Consider the following 25,051-nt stretch of genomic DNA (forward strand, 5'->3'; position numbering starts at 1 on the left):
CCTGGTGAACTGGCTAAACGGGATATTATTAATCCACGTAGGATGATGACCACTCGTGGAGTGTAAAAAACCATTGACATCCACCTGTTTTTTATATGTTCTGGTGTGGACATAACCAGGTTTCCCACTCAGGATTAAATCCAGAAATTCAATAGTAGATCTATTTTTGTTGCTCGTGAAGGAGAGCCCCCACTCGTTGTTATTGAGACTTTGAACGAACTCCTCAGCTTCCTTTAGATCACCTTCCCAAATGATCAGGATGTCATCAATGAAGCGTTTGTAGAATTTCAGGTGCCTCTTCCAGATAGGGTTATGGTAGATGTTGGAATGCTCCCATAAACCCATAAAGATGTTGGCGTATGCTGGGGCAAAGCTCGCCCCCATTGCTGTCCCTTTCTTCTGTAAATAAAATTGCCCATTGAAACTAAAATAGTTGTGGGTTAAAATGAAGGATATACTTTCAACAATGGCTTCCACTTGAAATCGTGGAAGAAGGGGGTCTTCCAAAAGGAAGACGGCTTGGTCGTCTGGGCACTATCCGTTTATCCACTTATATATAAATTTTTTTTCACGGACTGGACTGGAGCCTACTGCTTGAACTTTTTTGAGTTCACATATAGTTTTTATGCTAATGTGCACATCTCGGATTTTTTACATCAGTCCTTTGTCGACAAGAATATGAATAAGGGGCCCCTTACTATTCATCACGATTACATCTGATACTGGACATTTTGAGATGTTGTTTCATTTTTTATGATTAGTTTATTATACAATAAATGATATTTTGTTATACTCTTATATATATGTGTAGAGTATTCTGATTCAGATAAGACTCACCCAGTACATTCAATTGTGGTTTATGGTGGTTATTGTGGTGATCTCGGCGAGATTGGTCATTTTTAAGTTTATTGATATTTTCATCTTGATTTTTATGTAGATCTGCATAATTAATTGGAGCGCTCACATACCAGTTATATCTTTTCGGTTTCATTTAATAAGTCGCTCCCTTGTATGTGACGCAGCCCTACTGTTATTTCATCCCATTGGGTATATTTATTTCTCACTGTCAGTCCATATTACATTTACATAATGTGTTCAACTTTGAATACAATGAGAAATGTGGGACAGATTACAGAAACAAGAAACCTAGTGAGTGACAGAGAATTCAATAAAAGCAGCACTGTGTGAAGGCTTTGTGTTCTCTAGACTGAGATATAAATGTACTTCCATTTCCTTTAACCCCTTAAGGACCAAACTTCTGGAATAAAAGGGAATCATGACATGTCACACATGTCATGTGTCCTTAAGGGGTTAAACTAGTAAAGCTGATTCAGAGAGTCAGGAGATCTGCAGGTGTCAAAACACTATTTCCTGGAGGTTCTCGTTCTCATTCACACTTTGTCAGGTTAAGATGATAAAAGTATTGGTAACTACAGTTTTGGTATCTTACTTCCTGCATGGACAAAACATATGTAATTTTATAAATGGGAATCTCTTTTCAGAAATTGGTATTAAAATTAAATATTTTAAATACATTTAGAAATGAAAAAAAAAACTGGAATTCTTTGGGCATGAGTTTTTCTGGGTTTTTTTGCTTCAGCTTAGCTCGGGCTTTCACAGCCATACATTTCATTAAATGCATACAAGGTTTAAGTGACACACGATTGTTTTAATTAAAATAGCTCATTATATGCAACCACATTTTAGAACTGCTTTCTCTGCTCCGTCTTCCCATGGTCTATGGCTCCAACTCACATTTATACATATACACTGGAGGGATTACTTGAATCAAACACAGGAACTGGGGGATGGGCGGAATTTATATTTCTGGGGTAGCTCTGCAGAGCAAATTTCTATATAGGAATGGTTATGAGGCTGCAGGATGCAAGCAGCTGCGGTTCAAATTCAGGTAAATAAATAAAGCTTCACATGTTGTAAACATGTAATTTTACTCAAAGATGCTTCACAAATTATGCAGTAACGATTATATTCCCTAAGGCTATGCACAGGCCTTTGTGGCTGGTATTATATTTTTTTTCAAGGCCCCTCTGCAGAGGAAATGTGTTAAAAAAAAAAAAAAAAAAATGGATGTAAAACAGTTTGAGACTGCCAATTTTGATCAAACTTGTGTATTACTAGCGACCTTCCAGAATTATAAAGGAACACATTGGCATAAGAATTAAATACCTTAAAGGACCACTCTAGTGCCAGGAAAACAAACATACTCGTTTTCCTGGCACTAGAGTGCCCTGAGGGTGCCCCCACCCTCAGGGACCCCCTCCCGCCCGGCTCTGGAAAGGGGAAAGGGGATAAATCTTACCTTTTTCCAGCGCTGGGCGGAGAGCTCTCCTCCTCCGATCCGCCTCTTCTCCTCCCCGTCGGCTGAATGTGCACGCGCGGCAAGAGCTGCGCGCGCATTCAGCCGGTCACATAGGAAAGCATTCATAATGCTTTCCTATGGACGCTGGCGTGCTCTCACTGTGACAATCACAGTGAGAAGCACGCAAGCGCCTCTAGCGGCTGTCAATGAGACAGCCACTAGAGGACATAGGGGGAAGGCTTAACCCATTAATAAACATAGCAGTTTCTCTGAAACTGCTATGTTTATGAAAAAATGGGTTAACCCTAGAAGGACCTGGCACCCAGACCACCTCATTAAGCTGAAGTGGTCTGGGTGCCTAGAGTGGTCCTTTAATAATACCTTAATGCAGCGTTTCCCTATTGGTGTTCCGCGAAAACAAATTTGGGGTTCCGCCGTCAATTGCCACATGCAAGATGGCTGCGGCTCCCTGCTTTTCTCGGAAGGTCGAAAAGAGCAGAGATCGCCCAACTGTGATCGTTATGCAGGCCTGCCGTCAGTGATAGAGACTGGAAGCATTCTGGCAGACGCTCAGCTTACTATATTGGCCCCAGGAGAAAGGATTTATTTTACTGCCTTGCTCCATGCTCTTGCGGACGGCCGGCTCCGTGCTGCCTCAGTCACCCGCCTCATTGCTCCCACGGGTGGGTGGCTCCATGCTGCCTCAGCCGCCCCCCCCGCGGGAGCAAGGAGCCACCGGAGAGCACCTACCCCGTGGGCCCCGAGATTTGCGCCGCTCCCATGGACCAGGTGGTGCAGCTGCACAGAGCCGCACACTAAAGAGGCCCCCGGGGTGGCCCATGCACTAAGGGCCACCTGGTGGGCATGTGTCAACAGGGGCCCGATCGGGCGCTGTAACAGCGCAACCGGACCCTTCCTGTTCGGCAGCCGGCAGAGAGGAAGTGAGTGCCGCGCGTCACTTCCCTTCCACTGGAGATCAGAGCCGCATGGGAGGAGGAAGGCAGGGAGTAGGGGAGTTCCAGAAGATAACTTCCAACTGCCTCAGCCTGCCACTGGACCCCAGGGAAACCACCCTCCAGAAAAAGGTAAGAACCCGGATGGTGGCTAAATGTAGCGTGCCTGTCTGCCTGTGTCAATAGGTTTGCCAGTATATATTTGTGTGTCAGTATGTATCTGCAAATGTGTCTATGTGTGTCAGTATGTCTGTCAGTGTATATGGATGTGTAAGAGTGTTTTGAATCTCTCTACTTTATACCCCAATGCAGTGGGGGAGCTAAAGTGTGATTGGGGGTGGGGTGTAATTGGAGGGGTGGGAGGGGCAGGATCCAAGGGGCTTAAGAAAATGCTTTGCCCAGGGTCCTATTCATATTATAGACGGCCCTGGCGACTGGGATTTGTCGAGTCCTGCATTAAGTTCTTTGTAAGAAGAGCTTTATCAGAATTTTTCAGGGTAGAGAAGTGTTGTTTATTTTACCAACCAAAAACCATGAATTTGGACATCTGGTTAAAACAAGGAACTATCAAGAGAAAAAGTATTACTACTGCAAACTGTTCGTCACTTATAGAAACTGAGAAAAAAAAAAAAAAGAAAACATGTCCGAAATAGTTAAATTTACTGTTCCTCAAATAGCAGAGAGACAAGTGACAATTTAAAGTTAAAAAGAAAAGCCCACAATGCTACCCAATCTTCTTCTCAAACAAAGAGAATAAAATAGAACAGCTACTTATTTGGACTCACAAGTGCCAGAAATAAAAATTTTCCTCAAGCACAATGCTTACTGTGCAAGAAAATATTGCCAAAGAGTTCGTTAGCACATTTTGGGGAAAAAAAAAAAAAAAAAAACCTGAGTACAAAGAAAGACATTGCCTCGGCGCTGGGGAACTCTTCGCCCTCTTACGACGTCATCCGCCAAATGCGCATGCGCGGCAAGAGCCGCGCGTGCATTCAATCAGTCCGTAGGAAAGCATTTCTCAATGCTTTCCTATGAACGTCAGCATCTTCTCACTGTGATTTTCACAGTGAGAAGCGCGTAAGCGCTTCTAGCAGCTGTCAATGAGACATCCTCTATAGGCTGGATTAACTCTAGTGTAAACATCACAGTTTCTCTGAAACTGCTATGTTTACAGCCTCAGGGTTAACCCTAGATGGACCTGGCACCCAGACCACTTCATTGAGCTGAAGTGGTCTGGGTGCCTATAGTGGTCCTTTAACCCCTTAAGGACACATGACATGTGTGACATGTCATGATTCTCTTTTATTCCAAAAGTTTGGTCCTTAAGGGGTTAAGCGATAGCTTTAGGAGTTTCATAAGAGTAAACCGTTTATGAGCAAAATATTTAAAAAAATAATAAAAAAAGCCACTTAAAGGTTTGTGCTACAGCGCCAGTTTTTTTTTTTCCCCGGGTGTTCCACGATGTTGGTAAACTATGTCAAGGGTTCCACAGGAAAAATGAATTGGGAACCCCTGCCATTACAAATAAGTGCTATACTTCTATAGCAACAATGGGCAATATTAGTCACTGGACACAAGGGCCAGTAAGGGAGCATCACTTAATTTTCTAATGGTACAAGACTCACACTTTTGTATATACAGTGCAGTTTTGAGCATCAGTTAAAAAAAAATAAAAAAAAAACATTTTGAGAAAAAAAGGGGGGGGGGGGGGAAATATATATATATATATATATATATATATATATATATATATATATATATACACACACATACATATATATATATATATATACACACACATACACACACACACAATTAATGAAGGCTTGCAGCCATCGTCCGTGGCTTTCATCAGGATCAATACAGCACTTTTATAAAGAAAATACAGTGAGTTCAAGCCTTCATTAATTGTATTATAACTTTTGGCGATGGCTAGAATGCACCCGGCATTTTGAATAAGATAAAGGCTTATAAGTGTGTGTGCAAGGAGCAAAAGGAATAAATATATAATATATCTCATATACCAGGAAAATAAACTTTTCACAGCAGAGCACAATAAAAAGTTAAATAATCAAAAGACAGGGTATCCATCCAATAGGGACAATAAAATACATTCATTTTTTGAAATATCTAACATTTTTCCCCTTAGTTAGCCATCATTAACTGCAACCAAAAATGTACTCTTTGTGCATGCAAGTAGACCGATAGATTAAAAAAAGAGAGACCCTTATTACACCAATAACCTACCATTGTGCTTGAACTAAGTAACACCCCACCAATTGTCAAAATCCGCTGCTGATTGGCTAGGCACACCCAGATTGTAACAGCACACACTCAGCTAAAACAGCTGATTAGATGAGAACAAGAAGGTAGACTACAACTATGTAGTCATTACATATGTTTTAAGAGGTCTTATTCAGCACATGTATGTGGGTATGTATAGTCTTCTTGCCATGCATACGCCTCCTACTATAAAAGGGATTGATCGTAACAGTTCAGACCCGATACAAATACTTAGGAGAATCACCAAATGCCAACCAGTTTTTCCAGAGATCTGCCCAACAGATTGAAGCAGAAATTGTAAAAAAAACACGACAGGTTGGGGTAGGCAATAGCTTTGATTTTAATTGGGTTAGACTTATGCCCTCCACCCTCCCCCCGAATCCTTAATTCTATATAACACTGCAATGAAGAAAGGGGGGGGGGGGGGGGAGAAGAGATGAAGCAGGAAGAAAAGAATTGTAACATATGATGCAAGTTTATCAGTCATCCTTGGAGGTAAAAGGGAAAAATCCAAATTAATTTGTCATCATCTGATGAGGTTTCCAAGTTTGGCAACATTAAGCGCCTGATTGCACATTGCTGAGTGCGCATGGCTATGCTTCAAAGAAAACATTTCAGAGTGCAGAGCATGTAAATGGAAAGCAGATTTGACTTAAACATTGCCAAGCATTATGATTGTATTCCTCCACCCAAAAGATAAAAAAGGGGGGTGGGCAGGAGAGGGAGCAAATTAGGCATTGATTAAGCAGCCCATTTAAAATAACAGAGGGAACATAAAATATAGGCAAAAATGTCAAGGAAAGCATATTCCCTTTTCATTAACACCACAGAAAGTTACAATACCACCACTATAACCACAATGGCATATTGCAGTACTGCTGGTGCAGGAAAGTTATAGAGCAGTTCCCTTGCGAGTTACGAACACAGGCATGCAACAAAAATAATATATACATGTACTGATAATGAGGTTTTTGAAAGGAGTTCACAATACATATATATTAGGATATTATAATAACAACAGATATATTATCAATGGATCCCTAAAGGTTGGGCATAAGCTTTTCAAGGTTTTAACCACAATAACAAAAAAACATTTTTTTTTAATTTAACCCCTTAAGGACCAAACTTCTGGAATAAAAGGGAATCATGACATGTCACACATGTCATGTGTCCTTAAGGGGTTAAAAAAAAAGACTCCTTAAAAAGAACCAGTTTAGAACCATAACAACTTAAATGACATGTTATCTTTACTGTGTCAGGAGGTTCCGGACGCTGGCTCACCTTCACAAACTGTCTTACCCTACAGTCTGTGTTCCAGCATCGGATCACACTGCCCCACTGTCCTTTTGCTTTGTTAAATCCTAGCTAATGAAAAGCTTGGGCAGCATCGCTACTAACTGGCTTACAGCGTCAGTTGATTACTCACAGCCAGTCTGTGGCACCCATGCATGAGCCTATTATATAGGATTTCAGATAAAGGGCAATCTGGAGCTGGAACACAGATTTTGGGGGTTAAACCATTTGTGAGCAGTTTAAAACCTAAAGGTGAGCCAGCGCCACTGACCTCCTGGTACCATAACTTAATTTGAGTTAAGTTATTATGGTGCCTGCAGTGTTCCTTTACTAGTCTATCAAAGATGAAAATTAGAAAATTTGTGGCACATTTGGCACTGAAGAGAAGGTGTATGTAATGAACCAAAAATTCCTTGTGCAATATATTATTTCAATATATAACATATGAAACATTCATTACATTGGAATATATCCAAACATGATATACATTGAAAAAAAATCACTACAACACTTACCCTCTTATAGGATCCAATGCTATGGCTCGAGGTTGATCAAGTTCTTGCCAGAATAATACTTTCCGTAAAGATCCATCCAGATTAGAAACCTCAATCCGATTTGTTTCAGAGTCTGTCCAGTACAGTTTCTCTCCTAACCAATCACAAGCCAGTCCATCTGGCGAAAGCAGACCAGTGATGACAACATCCTGTGTGCTCCCAGTTTTATTAAAATGTATCCTTTTGATTGCTTCCTCACTTACGTCACTCCAATATATTAATCCCTGGGAAAACAAAAAGTCCACAGCTGCAGCATCCTCTTGCCCACTGACCACCACTGTGGAGTTCTTCATTCCGTCAGCATCCACAAGCCGCAGGTCATTGCGATTCGCGTACAGCAATATTGGAGATCCTAAAAGAGTATCAACAGAAGTAAAGAACAAGTCACTTTCTCATTCAAATGGCGTTCACACACCATCAATGGAGGGAGGGAGTTGTGCCTCCAATCTAAATGCTCCTCATAGGAGCTGCGCTTGCCACAATGCACCTATAATTTTTCCATAGAGAATCATTTTAAAGGATTACTATAGTGTCAGGAAAACAAAGCGGTTTTCCTGACACTATAGTGCCCTGAGTGTGCCCCCACCCTCAGGGTCCCCCTCCCGTGGCGCTGAAGGGGTTAAAACCCCTCTCCTCCGCAGACATCAGCAGAGCGGAATGCGCATGTGCGGAAAGTGCCGTGCGCGCATTCAAAGTGTCCATAGGAAAGCATTTATCAATGCTTTCCTATGGGTGCGAAATTCGCCTTCAGCATCGCAGATGCACCTCTAGTGGCTGTCCGGAAAACAGTCACTAGAGGCTGGCTTAACCCCAAATGTAAACATAGTTTCTCTGAAATGGCTATGTTTGCATCTGAAGGGTTAAAACCTGGGGGACCTGGCACCCAGACCACTTCATTGAGCTGAAGTGGTCTGGGTGACTATAGTGTCCCTTTAATGATTCTCTACAGCGACCATGACGGCACTGTACGTGCGCCATCATACCCAGAGGACAAAGCACATAAACAGCCCGGCTTCTTATTACTGCATTTGCTCTTACTTATCCCTCCTGCTCCTCTCAAACTAATGACAGCTTCCCAATACACCTTGAATCTACTAATCAATCATCTATCTTCCTCAACAACTCCCTGAAAAAACACACTTCGAAATCATCTGACTAATTCGGACACTTCTACCACCCCATAATAATGACACTCTGGCCAACACACTTTTGTGGTCCATGTGCTACACACTGAAAACTATACATTATTTTCCATAGGTCTTCCTTTAAGATTGCACTTGCAGTGAAGACCTCCAAAATCTACTGTATACCAAATTAAATTTTGTTATAACTTTTTCTAAATGCATCAAGCACTTTTGAGTTTGCTTAAGTTTTATTTTTTTAAACTAGTAAGATATTAAACCATATTTGTAACTATTTAACCCCTTAAGGACACATGGCATGTGTGGCATGTCATGATTCCCTTTTATTCCAGAAGTTTGGTCCTTAAGGGGTTAAACCAAATGCAGTTATTTGCTTGCAAGATATCAAAACACAGCATGCAATCCTTTGCCATAACAAAAATGTATATACATAATGTGTGGTTTAAACAGCATTTCACAAATCACAGAATATTAGCCATTTTGTTTCAGGAGTGAGTTTTCTGCTGTAAATGTTTAGTGTGGGAGAATTAAAAACTTCCAGGTGCACAAAAAGATCTTGTAGTGAACTATGATTGAATTCCAGAGACCATATGGAATAGACTACATAAGAATCTTTTTAAAGCTGTATTAAATGGCTGGCATGTATTCCTTCTTAGCATCTGTCCCAAAGTGAACCTGCAACAACTAAACTGGGAAGCACCACTCAAATCCTCTACTAATTAGCTTGGTAAGTTACCCAAGTCACAAGCAGTATTTGTTCACTAGCTGTACGATGCCACACTAAATATGTTAAAGGGACACTATAGTCACCAGAACAACTACAGCTTATTGAATTTGTTCTGGTGAGTAGAATCATTACCTTCAGGCTTATTGCTGTAAACACTGTCTTTTCAGAGAAAATGCAGTGTTTACATTACAGCCCAGTGATAACTTCACTGGCCACTCCTCAGATGGCTGTTAGAGATCCTTCCTGGGTCATGGCTGCCTAAAATGCATCCAAACATTCAGAATCTCCTCCCTCTGCATGCAGACACTGAACTTTCCTCATAGAGATGCATTGATTCAATTCATCTCTATGAGGAGATGCTGATTGGCCAGGGCTGTGTTTAAATTGTGCTGGCTCTGCCCCTGATCTGCCTCTTTGTCAGTCTCAGACAATCCTATGGGGAAGCACTGTGATTGGATCAGGCCACCACTTCTGAGGAAGTCAGCAGACTGCTTGTTTTTTCTGAGTCTAACAGCATACAGAGTTACAGCCTCAGGCTTGAATACAGTAAGATTTTTACTATATTTATGGAGGCATGAGGGGCCATGGGGGCTAGATTGTGTTGTTAACACTATAGGGTCAGGAATACATGTTTGTGCTCCTGACCCTATAGTGATCCTTTAAACCACTATATGGCCAAGCATGATGGGAACTGCCACACAATCAAATGCTAGGCATCATATAGTCTCTCCCCTTGATAAAACTTAACAGGGTTGGGCATGTTCCCAAAAATATATTCTTGTAACCACGTGCAATTACATTATATATTAGAGTTAGTTTCAGTAATAAGGTGAGGGTACAAGATAAGCAACTGCATTTAGAGTTTAGGGCCAAATTGTATGAACCATAGTAACAGTAATACACTACTCCAAATCTATGCATGCCCCAAGCACGTTATATCAACTATCTACCAAAAAAATATATAAGGCTGCACAGTATTGGTAAGTTCATGCTCGGAGCAAATGTTTTTGCCAGTCTTTAATTATTTTCTTTTCAGATCCACCACAACATAAATGTCATATTTCATGGGCGAATAGGAGATGCAGTAGTCAGTAGTTATCCACATCAATACCTTGGTGTAAACACATAAAACTGATAGAATTTTGACACACTCCCCAAGATTTTTTTTTTTTTCCTTTGCCACAAAAACTTGTTTTTGTTATATTTCCTGTAAATAGCACCCAGACACAAGATTTGGGAGGGCAGGGAGGGGGTGGGGGAGGGGGAGGGAGAGATACTGAATGTTGTGATTCAAACTAAGCAAGACTGAAATAGGAAGTAGCTCTAGCAGCCATCTGAAGAGTGGCCAGTGAAGTTATCACTAGGCTGTAATGTAAACACTGCATGTTCTCTAAAAAGACAGTGCTTACAGCAAAAAACCTTTTGGTGAATTATTCTACTCACCAGAACAAATTCAATAAGCTGTAGTTGTTCTGGTGACTATAGTGTCCCTTTAAGCAGGATTCATAGGGATAATTGAGAAATTCTAACTGCACAACTTAGGGTTTATATTCCATAATGGTGACAGGGTAATCCGAACACAGCAGACACAAAAACTAATCACAGCTGGGTATAGTATGTCTGGCAGCTGAGAAGCAAGAGGAAAAAAATGCACAACATTCTTTTGCTAAAAAGCAACCAGCTTTCGGAAATCGTTTTTAATCCTAGTGCCCATGAAAATAACGAAGTTTCACTGATTGCAAGCCAATCCGAGCTAATCAAAGTGGGTTTTAATTTCCTTTTCATACAGCAATGGGGGAGGGAGAAGCTTTATGAAACTCAAAACAGTTTCCTATCTGGAACATTTAAAATTATTCAAGTTCAGAGTTTGCTTGATTTAAAAAAGATAAAACAGCCCTATGGCAGAAGCATTTACAATTAGGAGACATTTGAGGAACATTTATATTTTACTAGTATAGAGGAATGACATTCTTTTGTCTGTTTCTTAGCATTTGCAGTTGTGAAGGGGGGAGGGGGAACAAAAACATTTGTTTTGCACTCCTGTAGCACTGTAAGAATGCATGATCTATTGCTAAAAAGGCAATTTAAATATTGGAAAAAAATTATTAAATTAAATGTTGCCCAGATGGGGAAGAAAAAGAAAGGAATAAAAAAACACAACAAAAAAAACCCCAAAAAACAAACAAACATGTTTTGATATTTTGGGAGACCGCATAATGAAACCATTTGTTTACTGTATTAGCTTCATCAGAAAAGAAGTGCAACTTAGAGATAAAAAGTACAAAATTAAACTGATATGGTGTTTTAGTGCCACCACTCAAAGTGGATTAGAACTATAATTAGAAGTGTTCTTGTGACGTAGAATGTACAATATATATCTAAAATTGCTAAAAATAAATAAATTGAAGAGAGTTTCTATCTAGTACCTGGGTTTCTACATTAAGTCTGTGAACTATCCTTTAACTTGTGAAGAATTAATAAACATAAAAAAACCACCATTAAGATGAAAAGTAAACAGACAACTTTTGCAAACCTAAGACTTTTTCAAATAAGAGAAAAACATCAATTTAAACCCTACAATGAGCAAGGCCGAAAAACCTGCTTTTATTCACATTGATGGATATTGGCTTACTTGGTTAGGGGGAAGAAACCCAACCAAGATGGTGATGAGATGGGGAATAAGTAATTTAAATGTGTTTGCTTGGGGTCTATTTGCATGTAAAGTGATTGTGGAGGAGGGGTAGGGCTACTGATAAGCAATCAGAGAGACACAAAAAGACTACTACTTATTAGTTTGTACTACTCTATTTAAAGGTGTCCATACCCCTTAGATGTTATAGAACAGTTACAGAAATAATTCTACAAAGACCATACAAACTAACCTGTGGCTTAGTATTATTATTATTATTGGTATTTATATAGCGCCAACTAATTCCGCTTTACAATATTATGAAAGGGAGGAAATTTACAAAAAAAATTGGACAGTTACACAAGAACAATAGGTAGATGAGGGCCCTGCTCAAACAAGCTTAGTAATAAACCTACAACAGTCACTGACATTACATTTAATCTAAGTTATGTCTAGAAACCAATGTCAAACTGTTTCTTTCTACAGGTAGGGTAGAAGAAACATAAAAAAAAAAAAACACACTTCAGAAAAATCAATCAATATAAAGATTCTAAAATAAATCTTTATTTCTCCATGCATATCAACAATAGCACTATATGCTACCAACACCCTAAGCCTCATTTTCCTATCCAGGGATTCCCACACTGTTGACTGACAACATATGTCAGTCTACCCGTTGCCTCCACATTAAGGCAATTACACAAAATTCATATACTTGATTCATGATAATAGGCTCAATCACCTTTTAAAAATGTGAACATTCTGGGTGTGAAGGTGGAACCCATTCTGTACTACTCTTTAGTCTATATCAGGGCTGAAGAAAAGGTAGAACTCCAGATGTTAAACTACAACCCCCACTATGTTTTGTATGCCTTTACATGACAAAATACCATGGAAGCTGTAGTTTTAAAACATCTGGGGATCTACCCTTTGGGCAGCCCTGGTCTATATGGTGTGGACAAATGACCAGATTACCTTTGGCCATCATATACCACCATAGGTCCCCTGTCACCATTGCATGCACCCCCTTTAATCTTACCCCAGCACACAGCCTGTGTACATTTGTGTCTCACTCACAGCACTCCAGTGCCCCAGCAACCAATAAGTGAGCCCGTCAGTGTCTCAACATCAGCACCCATACTTTCATACCCTCACCACTTAACCTATGCCCCCTTTAGCATCATACTTCCAGCCTGAGCCCCCTTCAGTATCATAACCAAGCATGTGCACCATTTAATGTCTCACCCCCCAGCCAGTGACACTTTCAGTGTCTTCCCCTGCACCCATCCAGTGGCCCTTCAGAGTCTCACCTGCCAGCCTTTTAGCATATCCCTATTCTAGTATCCCACAGCCTGTGCCCCTTCCAGTGATTGCGTCTCAGCCCCCGTCTGTACCCCTTCCAGTGATTGCCTCTCACCGCCAGCATTCAGCCTGTATCCCTTCCAGTGATTGCCTCTCACCACCAGCATTCAGCCTGTATCCCTTCCAGTGATTGCCTCTCACCACCAGCATTCAGCCTGTATCCCTTCCAGTGATTGCCTCTCACCACCAGCATTCAGCCTGTACCCCTTCCAGTGATTGCCTCTCACCACCAGCATTCAGCCTGTACCCCTTCCAGTGTCCTTGTCTCACCCCAGATTGTACCCCTTCCAGTGTGTGTGTGCCTAGCCACGCAGCCATTGCTCATTTCAGTGTCTGTGTCTCATACCTCAGTACCAGCCATTACCCCATCCAGAGTCTGTTTGTAACCCCCAGCATCCAGCCTGTACCCTTTCCAGTGTTTGTCTCACCCCCAGCACCCAGCCACTGCCCCTTCCAAAGTGACTGACCCCCCAGCAGCCAGCCTGTACCCCTTGCATTGTGTGTCTCACCCTCCAGCAGCCAGCCTGTACCCCTTGCAGTGTGTGTCTCACCCCCAGCAGTCAGCCTGTACTCCTTGCAGTGTGTTTCTCAACCCCCAGCCTGTACCCCTTGCAGTGTGTGTGTCTCACCCCCCACCCCCAGCAGCCAGCCTGTACCCCTTGCAGTGTGTGTGTCTCACCCCCCAGCAGCCAGCCTGTACTCCTTGCAGTGTGTGTCTCACCCCCCAGCCTGTACCCCTTGCAGTGTGTGTCTCACCCCCCAGCCTGTACCCCTTGCAGTGTGTGTCTCACCCCCCAGCAGCCAGCCTGTACCCCTTGCAGTGTGTGTCTCACCCCCCAGCAGCCAGCCTGTACCCCTTGCAGTGTGTGTCTCACCCCCCAGCAGCCAGCCTGTACCCCTTGCAGTGTGTGTCTCACCCCCCAGCAGCCAGCCTGTACCCCTTGCAGTGTGTGTCTCACCCCCCAGCAGCCAGCCTGTACCCCTTGCAGTGTGTGTCTCACCCCCCAGCAGCCAGCCTGTACCCCTTGCAGTGTGTGTCTCACCCCCCAGCAGCCAGCCTGTACCCCTTGCAGTGTGTGTCTCACCCCCCAGCAGCCAGCCTGTACCCCTTGCAGTGTGTGTCTCACCCCCCAGCAGCCAGCCTGTACCCCTTGCAGTGTGTGTCTCACCCCCCAGCAGCCAGACAGTACCCCTTGCAGTGTGTGTCTCACCCCCCCAGCAGCCAGCCTGTACCCCTTGCAGTGTGTGTCTCACCCCCCAGCAGCCAGACAGTACCCCTTGCAGTGTGTCTCACCCCTCAGTAGGCAGCACAGGCTGCACACAAGCAGGCTCCTCAGCACGGCCCCCATGTCTGTGTGTCACCGGCGGGGCCCGGACATGCCGCTCCTCGTGGTGGGCTCACTGCTCCCCGCTATCCCGATCCCGGCCCCGGCTACCCCACTCCGGGCTCTCCATGCTGCGTGTGAACCCGCCGCGGCTGCTTTCCTCCTCCTTCTCCTCCCCCTTCCCTGCTCCTCCGAGCGGAGTGATCTCTGACCGAGATTTAAAATCCTTCCGTCTGAAAGATAACTGGGTCACACAGTACAGAGAAAATAGAGCCAGTGGTATTAGCCAGTGCGATTAATACATCCAAACTATACTGCTCGGGGTTACTCATGCAAAAGCGCACCATAGCAAGAATGAAAATACCACAGGGATTACTTTTCCTTGTATTTCCCTTCCCCCGCTATGAACTGAGGTCCAGTGCCGGATCTCGATTTTATTCCAGGGCCTACACTCTCTGGGGATCTCTGGGAGCCTCGGGCTCTAGTAAGAGCAGCCCCAGTCTGTGACCCGATAGTGGGAATGTGACACTGATAAATCAAAGTTAAGATAAACAGGACCTCATGAGATAAAACAAATATTAAAGTATTAGTGTTTTATTCATTATGGTAGGATTAAGCTGTTAAATTCCAATCACTGCTGGTCATTCTATACAGTGTTTGTAAATAGAATGTTGCAACTTCAAAAATGCTGCACAGACATTTAAAAAAAATAAATGATGTTTGGGCACTTATTAACTACTGAATTAGATATGATCCATTCATTCCTTTTACTATTAATCCCTGCAATCATCATACCACCCCCTCTTTCTCCCCTATCCCTCACAGTGTCCCCACAATAAAGCTTTGTGCACAGAGCAAAACCTACAGTTTGACTATTATTGTATCATTTCTGTCAAATATTTTGTGGAGAAATTAATCTTCAAATTGCTATTAGAGCATGCATTCCAATACCTTTTGTGGTGCGCCTTAGCCTTTCAATGCTGTATATTGGTGGCGGTCAGTCCACACGAAAATACATAAAGTGAAGATAAACGGCAATGTAGAAATTCAATTAAAATAAAATAGTGATTATCCCATAAGACTACAGTCTACGGCACGTTTTGTGTTGTTGCTCTTTAACAAGACTCTTTCAATGCACAGGGCTGATGCAAGGATTTTTGCCACTCTAAGCGAAGATGTGAATGATTGTAGCCATGTGTCCTTTTTATTAACAGTTCACTCTAGTATCAGTTCTCCTCTCTTACCTAATCTTTTTGTTTCTCTGTGTAATCATTTTTTATTCCCCCCTTCTCTACCCAGATAAATATTCCTGTCTTCCAGTCTCTGTATTCTTTTTTTTCCCGCTCACTCTGCTGATTTATCTCCAGTTTTTTGCTCTTTTGTGAGTGAATAGTCTTTTTTTCTGTTTGTTTTTTTTCCCTGATGGTTCTAGTCATTAAAGGGTTACTGTTAGCATCAATGATTTAAATTGGATACCTAGGGTCTGTATGTGCGCATGACACACTGTACCTGCAGAGTTTGAAAACCGCTGTTGGAGGTGTAACTCCACATCCAGTCTAGTCATTAATGGACCACTGTAGGCACCCAGGCCACTTCAGCTCAATGAAGTGGTCTGGGTGCCAGGTCCATCTAGGTCTAACCCTGCAGCTGTAAACATAGCAGTTTCAGAGAACCTGCTATGTTTACATATGGGTTAATCCAGCCTCTAGTGGCTGTCTCATTGACAGCCGCTAGAGGCGCTTCCGCGCTCCGCACTGTGATTTTCACTGTGAGAAGACGCCAGCGTCCATAGGAAAGCATTGAGAAATGCTGTCCTATGGACTGACTGAATGCGTGCACGGCTCTTGCTGCACATGCGCATTCAGCCGATGACGACCGAAGGAGGAGGAGAGTCCCCAGCGACGAGGGAGCCCGGCGCTAGAGAAAGGCTCCCCCATCAGCCCGGTGCTATAGAGTACAAGGAACAAAATTTCCAGGTGGCTAATGTTTAAAAAAAAAAAAAAAAATGGCTTTAAGGGAGAAAAAAATCTTCATACTACTCATACGCACTTTGGCTGACACAGAATATGAACCTGTGTGACAACTCTATCAGATTAGAAGCAGCTCATATAGCGAGGAATAAATATACTTCCAAAATATACAGTAAAGTATAAAATCATTACCTTTATTTTCTTCACTTAAAATCTCGACTGGCTAATGTGAATCCTGTGCAAATTTGGTGTCTGACGCCAGCTCACACAGTCTGCTGGTGCCAAGAGGCTAAAAAATATAGTTGGGGGGGGCGGGGCCGGACTGTGGAGCTGAAAGGAAGCCATCTCATGCAGCTCTGGTGCTAAGCCTGAATAAACACTGATTTTCTGCCCACAAACTGACGATTAACCCTTCAAAATAAGATATCTGAATAGGGTAACCTGCCAGCATCACAAAGAGACCAACAGACGGCTGCAGATCTTACAAAAGTGAGGAAGCTGAAAACTCGGGCCTACATGATGGCATGAACCTGAGGCCTATTGCTGTGCCTGGAAGCACTCTGCACATGCTCACCTGTCTCTCCTAACGTGCAAGAGGCGACCGGAGAGAACACGCTGCGGCCCTGCGCCCCCCCCCCCCAGGACCGGGGGGGTAATCCCGGTCACCTGTTAAATCTTTTAAATTGTTTCCTGTTTTGAAGATGCAAGTTTTCATATACAGGCTTGCGGTTACCAGCCTGCAATTGCGGGACGTTGGATGCAGCTCTGCCAGTATGTACTCAGCCACTACAGGGGAGACAAGACATACATTGTGGGGCCCCCTACTTGCCTTGTCATGGAACGGATTAAACGACTCCTAACACACTCACGCAGGAGTCCGCCGAGAGGACTGCCGACATGCAGTGGCATCATGGCTACCGGACTGTCTCGGGTCGGACAGGAGTGACCTCCATCTCTAGGAGATCCGGAGACCTGGAGAATGTTGCTTCCCGTTGCTGCGAGCCTGGCTGGGCTGGTCTGTGGGGGGTTGCGGTGGACCAGTGGCCGCGGGGCCGCATGGACTAAGCTTCGGAGCAGTGGTCGGCGATGGAGGGGGCCCACGGAGGCACCCTGTCTTATTGAAACTCTACCAGGACAGTGGAGGTGCAGAGGCCGCCCAGTTAGTGGACTCTAGGAGAGGGGGGTATCATGGACTGGGGGTACCTCGAGTGCCCGCTATACCGAGAAGCTCATTGGGGGGGGGCTTTACCCGGAGCCGGGTGTTAATGTATATGTTGGCACCCACGGGTGCCTGATGTTAATGCACTGGGCAGGGCCCCGCAGAGGCTTCATACTATACTTCACATGTGACCCACTCTTGCAGGGATAGCTCCCACCTAAAGCAGGAAGTTATTTTTACTTACTTAATTTTATTTCCTTAATTACTTACATGTATTTTTTTTTATTATTATTATCATTTTTTATTCATATAACCTGGCCGCACGTGCTTGGACCAAGATCCCTGGGGTTCACAAGAGGACCTAACCGGGGATCTTCACATAGGGCCCTATCCCACAGGCCCCTCCACAACCCGAGGGCACCCATCCCATCTTTTTTATTTCCCCTTCCCTTATACTATCACATCACGATTACCTGGAGCGCTAGAGGGAGTTATACTTGGTACAAACTTAATATGGAGTCTGGGCTATGGCTACATAAGCCTAACAGTAGAATGGAGTAGGCCATACGCCATAGTTAATGACACTATTTCTGCCACAAGATAAATCATAAGAACCCATGGGCTCTCAGGTGGCGATAAACAGAAGAGCTGCTTCTTCTTCCCGCACATTAAGGCACAACGTTCATAACTGTAACCCTGTAAATTGATTTAATTTTTTTTTATAATTGCAGGAAAACACACAGGAAATAGGATAGAGCAAACGAAAATGAACAACCAGACATACATAAGCAAAACACTGTGGGCTGACACTCGCCTTTAAAGGTTAACCTGAAAACTCACATAGCTCCTACAACTTGGATAGCAGGTGGGCCTGATGCACAGTTGCAACCATGCGATTTTCCTACATACTTCCCCAAACCGACTATTAGTTATCTTTATGACATGCGCTACTAAGCCTGCTGTACTTATATTAGTATTAATTTAAATACTTAAAGTTAGCACTGATAGACTTACATATATAATATACTTGTTATTCTTGAGTTCATTAAGCACATCTTCATAAAAATGCCCACTTATTTTGTAATATCTGTCGGCAATGTCACAGTATGTCATATTTAACTGCATTACATTCGCACCCTTTATTATAAACGCCTGTATACAGATATGACACCTGCAGTACACTTCATGGATGCTTCCAGGCTTGTAATTATATTATTGCTATCACGACTGACTTTACTGCACTGTAATGCTGCAATATTATTGTACAACAGCTTATATTGAAACAAGCCCACTGTTTATGTATGCAAAATGATGTGAATAAAAGCCTATCTTGAAAAAAAAAAAAAAAAAAAAAGTCTTGAAACACAGGGCAGGTATGTGCTACAACGCTCCCACAGGACAGCCAGAAACATAGTGATTGAATACTTATGGGCAATTTGGACGTCTGCTAACTAAATGTAGTTACATTAAGGGTCAGGACACATTGCGAGGCAAACGCTAGTTAATCACAATGAGGACAACAATAGAAAGAGTGGGGACAATTTAGGATTGATGCAGAGACTGCCTAAGATGAAAACAAGTAATGCAGGATGCTAGTCTGAGGAATAACTCAACAGAGCAGAGAAAACAGGATCTGGCTTATTATACAACTTAAAACACTTAGCTAAACTAATAACTGCCCAGATAGCCACTTATAGTGTATGGTTTACTGTCACCCTCAGAGTGTAGATCAATGGTCCCCCTCCCCCCCCCCCCCCCAAAAAAAATAAAAAAAAATATATATATAGTTGGCTAACAGTAAACTGGGAAAATTTAGGGAAAGGAGACACGCTAAGACATGTAAGGAAAGGGAAAAGACTGAGGAGACACTTATGTAAAAGTGACTTTGTCTATATCAGAATAGTTTTACAACCGCTATGTGATAATGCTCGCATTCTTACCACAACAAACATATGTCGGGTACTGTTCATTTGTTACCTGGTAACCTTATGTATAAACAAATGTACAATTTTGAAAATATGATTGTTAGGGTGATACCGGAGAAACTGACGGAAGCGAAGCACAGACAGATGGACACAGGTTTCTTCAGGAAGGAAGAGATTCTTTATTGGATCACCGATCGGGACTCAGAGGGACTAGCGTCACCAAAATACCACAAGTTCTGAGCCCCGGACAATAGTGCAGGCTCCTTATATAGGCACATAACTCCTCCCATATTAAGCTCCACCCGCACATTCTCTTGACCAATCAATACAAATAAGAATTAACTTCCTGCTTCCTGCTTCCTGCAGCCTTCCTCTCTGCTATATTTTCTATCAGGCTTTGCACAGACCTAACTACTAAGGGTATAAGACACGGCAGGAGTAGACACAACATTAAAATCAGCAGGACTCCACCTACCACTGCCTTAAGCCCTCCAAACCACTCATACCAGCTACCAAACCAACTACTTGGATTGTACCCTTTCCATACCTGAGTAGGCACATGCGCTAGTTTAACCATATGGCTAGTAAGCTCAGCTATTGCTTGCCCTTCGTCATCTATTTGAAGACAGCAATTGCTCAGGTTAAACTTCCCACATACACCTCCCTCTACTGCCAAAAGGTAATCCAAGGCTAATCTATTTTGGTAGACTGCTGTCCTCATCCTGGTATTATGCTTCGCTAGAAGATTGAGCGCTTGTGATGTCTCGTTAGTAATAATCTCAACCACCGCCTGTAATCGTATAATACGGTTGAGCATATAAATAGGGGTTCTATAACCAAAGGTACCATCTTCTGCCCACGTGGCTGGCCCATAATCTATGATACGCTGGGGAGGCCATTCATTATCTTGTTATGGTACTTTTTAGCAGTAAACCAAAATGTTTAAATGTCTATCTGTTCCTGTCCAAATTAATAAAATTGAATTGCGTATATACGCTGAAGTAATTAAGTCTGACACACAAGGTTCAGGTTAAAATAACTTCGAGAAAATTTATTGGCAAGTGATTAAAAAGCGGGCGCGCAGGCCCTTTTAAGAGGCATTTTACGTCATCATTGATTATTAGAATATCAGCAAATAAACATCATTAATTGGATTAATTGTTAAGTGTCGGGATTAGTGTCCTCCTATCAATATTATTAATTGGCTCAAAAACTAAGTGGTTAGTCCCGTGCCCACCCACCAAGAGGTGGGATTGTTCTGGACACGGGTGGGGACAAGGGGGTCTTGAGCGTCATTTTACACAGTCGGTGATCTCAGGCCTCGTGGCCAGGTGCAAGGTCTCTTATGAATAGAACATTTCATTACTACTGTGTTCTCATGGCCTTCAAATTATACTATGTTGCAAGTTTAAGGAAAAGTCAGCAATTCCTGTGTTAATCATGTCTTTATAGAAAATACAGTCTTTGTCTATTGTATTAGATGTGCTGGGAAATTCTGTCATGTAAGGTAGTTTTAAAATGAACAAGTTAGGTTATGAGGACAAAATGGAGGATTGAAGAAGTCAGGTTAGGAGGACAAAATGGAGGATTGTCACAGTATAAAGTTAAAATGGAGTTAGTGCAATAATTCAATACAAGTACAATAAAGATTTTTAATAATCCCACATCAGTCCCCCCTATGAAATGTTAGATTCTAAGAGATAAAACTTTATTAAGTTAGTACCAGGAAGACGTGTTAACCCAAAGGCACAGAAACCCCGTGGCCGCTAGCTAGGTGTTAATGCAAAGTGCAAGACTGTCCCTAGATCTGACCCTGATAGGCTAACTCATCCGTCAGTATGGCTCTCGAACACTTCACACCCATGGGTGTCCCATGGCAGCTAACCCACCACTTCTCCACACGGGGCCTTTACCATTCACTGACAGATGCTGTCCCTAAGCTAGTCCCTTCCTAGAATTCCTGCACTTTATCAACAAAAGGGATTGTTTGCAGCGGCAGACAGGGTGAGTTGATGTCTTGGAAATCTTGGTCATCGACTTCGAGATGGGTGAAAGTGGGTGCCGCTTGGTCAACAGTCTTCATGAGGGATTTTCTCAGACATGGGAGGATACAACAAAAGAGAAGAGCAAAGATAAAAAGAAAAATTAGTATAGCCATACCAATATGCATTAAAGCCTTTTGCCATCCTGTCATCCAACCAAACCATCTTTCCCAGGGATCTTTTATCCCAGAATTCCTTTTTAACTCTTCAGACAGGTCATTTAATTTCTCTATGGCTAATGTAACTTTACCATTAGGGCCTGTGTTTTCTGGGATATAGGTACAACATGTCATGGTGTCGGGCAAAATTTTACAAACCCCTCCTTTTTCGGCTAAGATCATATCTAGGGCCATTCTATTCTGGAAAGCCATTTGGGATGTGGCCTGCAACTGTTCGGCCAACCCCTGGAGGGCGTCTCTGGTATAATTAACAAAACGCTGTTGATTATAATAAATGCAATTTATCCAATTTAAATTCTTGTTTGTGGTAACTATGGCAAAAAGGGATTCAAATCCTGCAGCAACTTCATCTCTTGCTTTAAACTCATTGGGCACCCCCCTAGGCACTCCAATGGCATCAATATACACATGAGGATCAAAACTTCCTTTCACTGGGGCGTCACGCTTAACCTTAGTGTGCCTGGACTCATGGGTGACGAGGTGTGTGTCAGAGATAATATGTATAGGCATAATGGCTTTAGCCAGAGTACACTCCCCCCACCACTCTTTGTCCATTCTGGATCTTAGCTGTAAATCCCCACACAACCAGTAAATATCCCCTAATGACCTGGTGTGAAACTGCAACAAGTTCATAGAGACATTTCTGTAGGTAGCACAATACCCCTTAGAGAAGTTACCTAAGAATTTACCAATTCCATCATAATTAGCATAACAAGTGTAATTACCTTTATACACGGTAATACCATCTGGGGGTTTGACATCCTTGGTTAGGAGAGGATACTCCTTTGTCCATGCAATACATATGGACCTGTTAAAATTATAGTGATAGGCAAAAAGGCTTAAAACACATTCCTCTACATCTACTGGCAGGATTAGAGGTACAGTACCCAGGTGAGGCCGGGCACCGCCACACACATAGCATGCGGTCTTATTATGCTTATTAGCATTATATTTCATCCATTCTAACCATAAATTTACATCATTAAAACCTGTTTCAGCGGCCATGGTATCTTCAAAGGTGGGGTTAGCAATGGCCATCATGTCTTGAAAGGTCTGGATATGAGGTTTTAATGGGTTAGGGACCATATGGGTAGCCCCTTGCCACTCAGAAGAGTTACACATATCTTTGAGGTAGAAATGCCCTAATTTACGGTAGGAACCCTTTTTCCAATACATTCCCATCACATACTGGTCTGCATCTGTTGGGCTTGGATGCTCAATGTTAAGGATTAATTTCATTGGTGTACCCCCCCCAGGCTTTCTCAAAGTCATTCTCTGGAGAAGGGATCTACCATGATCATCTACTTTAGATAAGGCACTTTTTGGTTTGTAACCCCAGGCAGGCCCGGCATTCCATCCCGCCGCCCCCCAATGGTTACAATTGTGCCCCCATTGCTTGTCAACTACACAAACATATGGGTCTTTTGAATGAGGGATATCTCTATAGATACTCTGGATTTGTGATGTGGGAAATGGGCATTCTACAATATCACAGTAGTCAAAGGTGTAAGTAGCCACATGGGTGCATGATGAATTGTACCAGAAGGTATACCCACTAATATCTTTGGTGATGGCTACTTGCTGGGCCTTTATGAGGCTAATTAAGGAGAAGGTGTACCAGAGGTACATGTTTGTGCGATATCTGCTTCCTCGGGGGCAGGAGATTTCTTGCAGTGGGAAGCGTGGATCCAATTTGGCCTACCGGCCAGTTTGACGGAGGTTGCGGTAATCAGGAGAACTTGGAATGGACCGTCAAATCTTGGTTCCAGGGTATTTTTCCGCACAAACTTCTTGACCAGAACCCAATCTCCGGGAAGCAGGTTATGGGTACCTGTATCCAATTCGGGATCTGGAATTGAAGAGAAAACTTGGGCATGTATTTTGTCTAAGGCATTTGCAAGTTCAGTTACATAGTCTACTAAAACATCTGATTGGAGCTGTAACTGCTGCGGATAATAACAACCTAGTCTGGGTGCTGTCCCAAATAGAATCTCATATGGGGACAGTGAATGCTTCCCTCTAGGTGTGTGCCTAACACTAAATAAAGCTATTGACAGGCTTTCTGGCCAGGGCATTTTTGTTTCTTGTGACATTTTTAACATTCTGGCTTTTAGAGTGCCATTCATGCGCTCTACTTTACCACTACTTTGTGGGTGGTAAGGGGTGTGGAAGGCTAGAGTCACCCCTAGAGCAGTCCAAATTTCTTTAGTCACTGTCGCTGTGAAAGCTGGGCCTTGATCACTTTCAATGACTTCTGGGAGTCCGAACCTACATACTATCTCTGTAAGTAGGCGTCTTGCGGTTGTTTTTGCAGTGATATTGGCCACTGGGTAGGCCTCTGGCCATCCTGAGAACATGTCCACTATGACTAGTGCATATTCATGGGGCCCACTCTTGGGCATTTGGATGTGGTCAATTTGAATTCGCTGGAAGGGGTACATGGGCTTTGCCAGGTGTTTTGCAGGCACCTTGATTTGATAACTTCATCTGTTGTGGTTACGGCATATCCTGTATGATATCTTCCTTCTTCATCAGCATATCTTGAACCGTCCACAAACAGGGTAAAATCTGGATCTGGTAATGGATTCTCATGCACAGTTGGTAGGTGCACTGTCTCCATTTTCATCTGTTCAAAACAGTCATGAGGTGTTTCAGGGTCATAATCATTCACTATGACCAGATCTTGAAATTCTTTTTCTAGGAAGTGGCGTGGCCATGCTTCCAGAAGGTCAGTTGTTGGGTATTTGGCAATACCATTTTCCTGTAGCTGTTCTTCATCCATGGTGGCCCATAGCTTCGCCATGGGCCCAAGATCATTCCATGACCTTGTCTTCAATTTGGTAACAGGAATATGTGGGATAGCAGTATCCCAATGGCGGTAGAGGTAGTTAAGTTGTTGAGGTAGTTGGACCAAGACCATGCTATTGCCTTCAGAGTCACAATAGAAATCTTGAGCAGTGAGCTTCACATCAGTCCAGTGGTAAAGCTCATCTTCATAGCAAGGTTCGGGAGTAATGTTTGGTTTGTACCACATGGTACAGAAGGCGTAATCTGGGCCTTCACAGAGAGGCTTTTCATCTTCATAAAATGTCAAATGTGGATGCATGACTTTCTTGATATATCCATAGAGCAGGTAAATGTAGGTTTCATCCGTGATAAATCCATAATAGATACCCCCCTCAGGGAGT

The 25,051-nt window shown here is 42.9% G+C and overlaps 1 protein-coding gene across 1 annotated transcript in view; it reads right to left on the bottom strand.

Moving 5' to 3' along the window:
- Window positions 1-14,749, bottom strand: part of LRP6 (LDL receptor related protein 6) — an 85,042-nt gene extending 70,293 nt beyond the window's left edge. The window contains exons 1-2 of the mRNA XM_063447637.1: window positions 14,558-14,749; window positions 7,365-7,755 (exon numbers count right to left, since the gene is read on the bottom strand). Of these exons, the coding sequence (XP_063303707.1) occupies window positions 7,365-7,755; window positions 14,558-14,612 (446 nt within the window). The 5' untranslated portion in view covers window positions 14,613-14,749. The remainder of the gene's footprint in view (window positions 1-7,364; window positions 7,756-14,557) is intronic.
- Window positions 14,750-25,051: the final 10,302 nt, after the last annotated feature.

This window comes from Pelobates fuscus, chromosome 3 (assembly GCF_036172605.1).
Source record: "Pelobates fuscus isolate aPelFus1 chromosome 3, aPelFus1.pri, whole genome shotgun sequence".
Taxonomy (NCBI): Eukaryota; Metazoa; Chordata; class Amphibia; order Anura; family Pelobatidae; genus Pelobates; species Pelobates fuscus.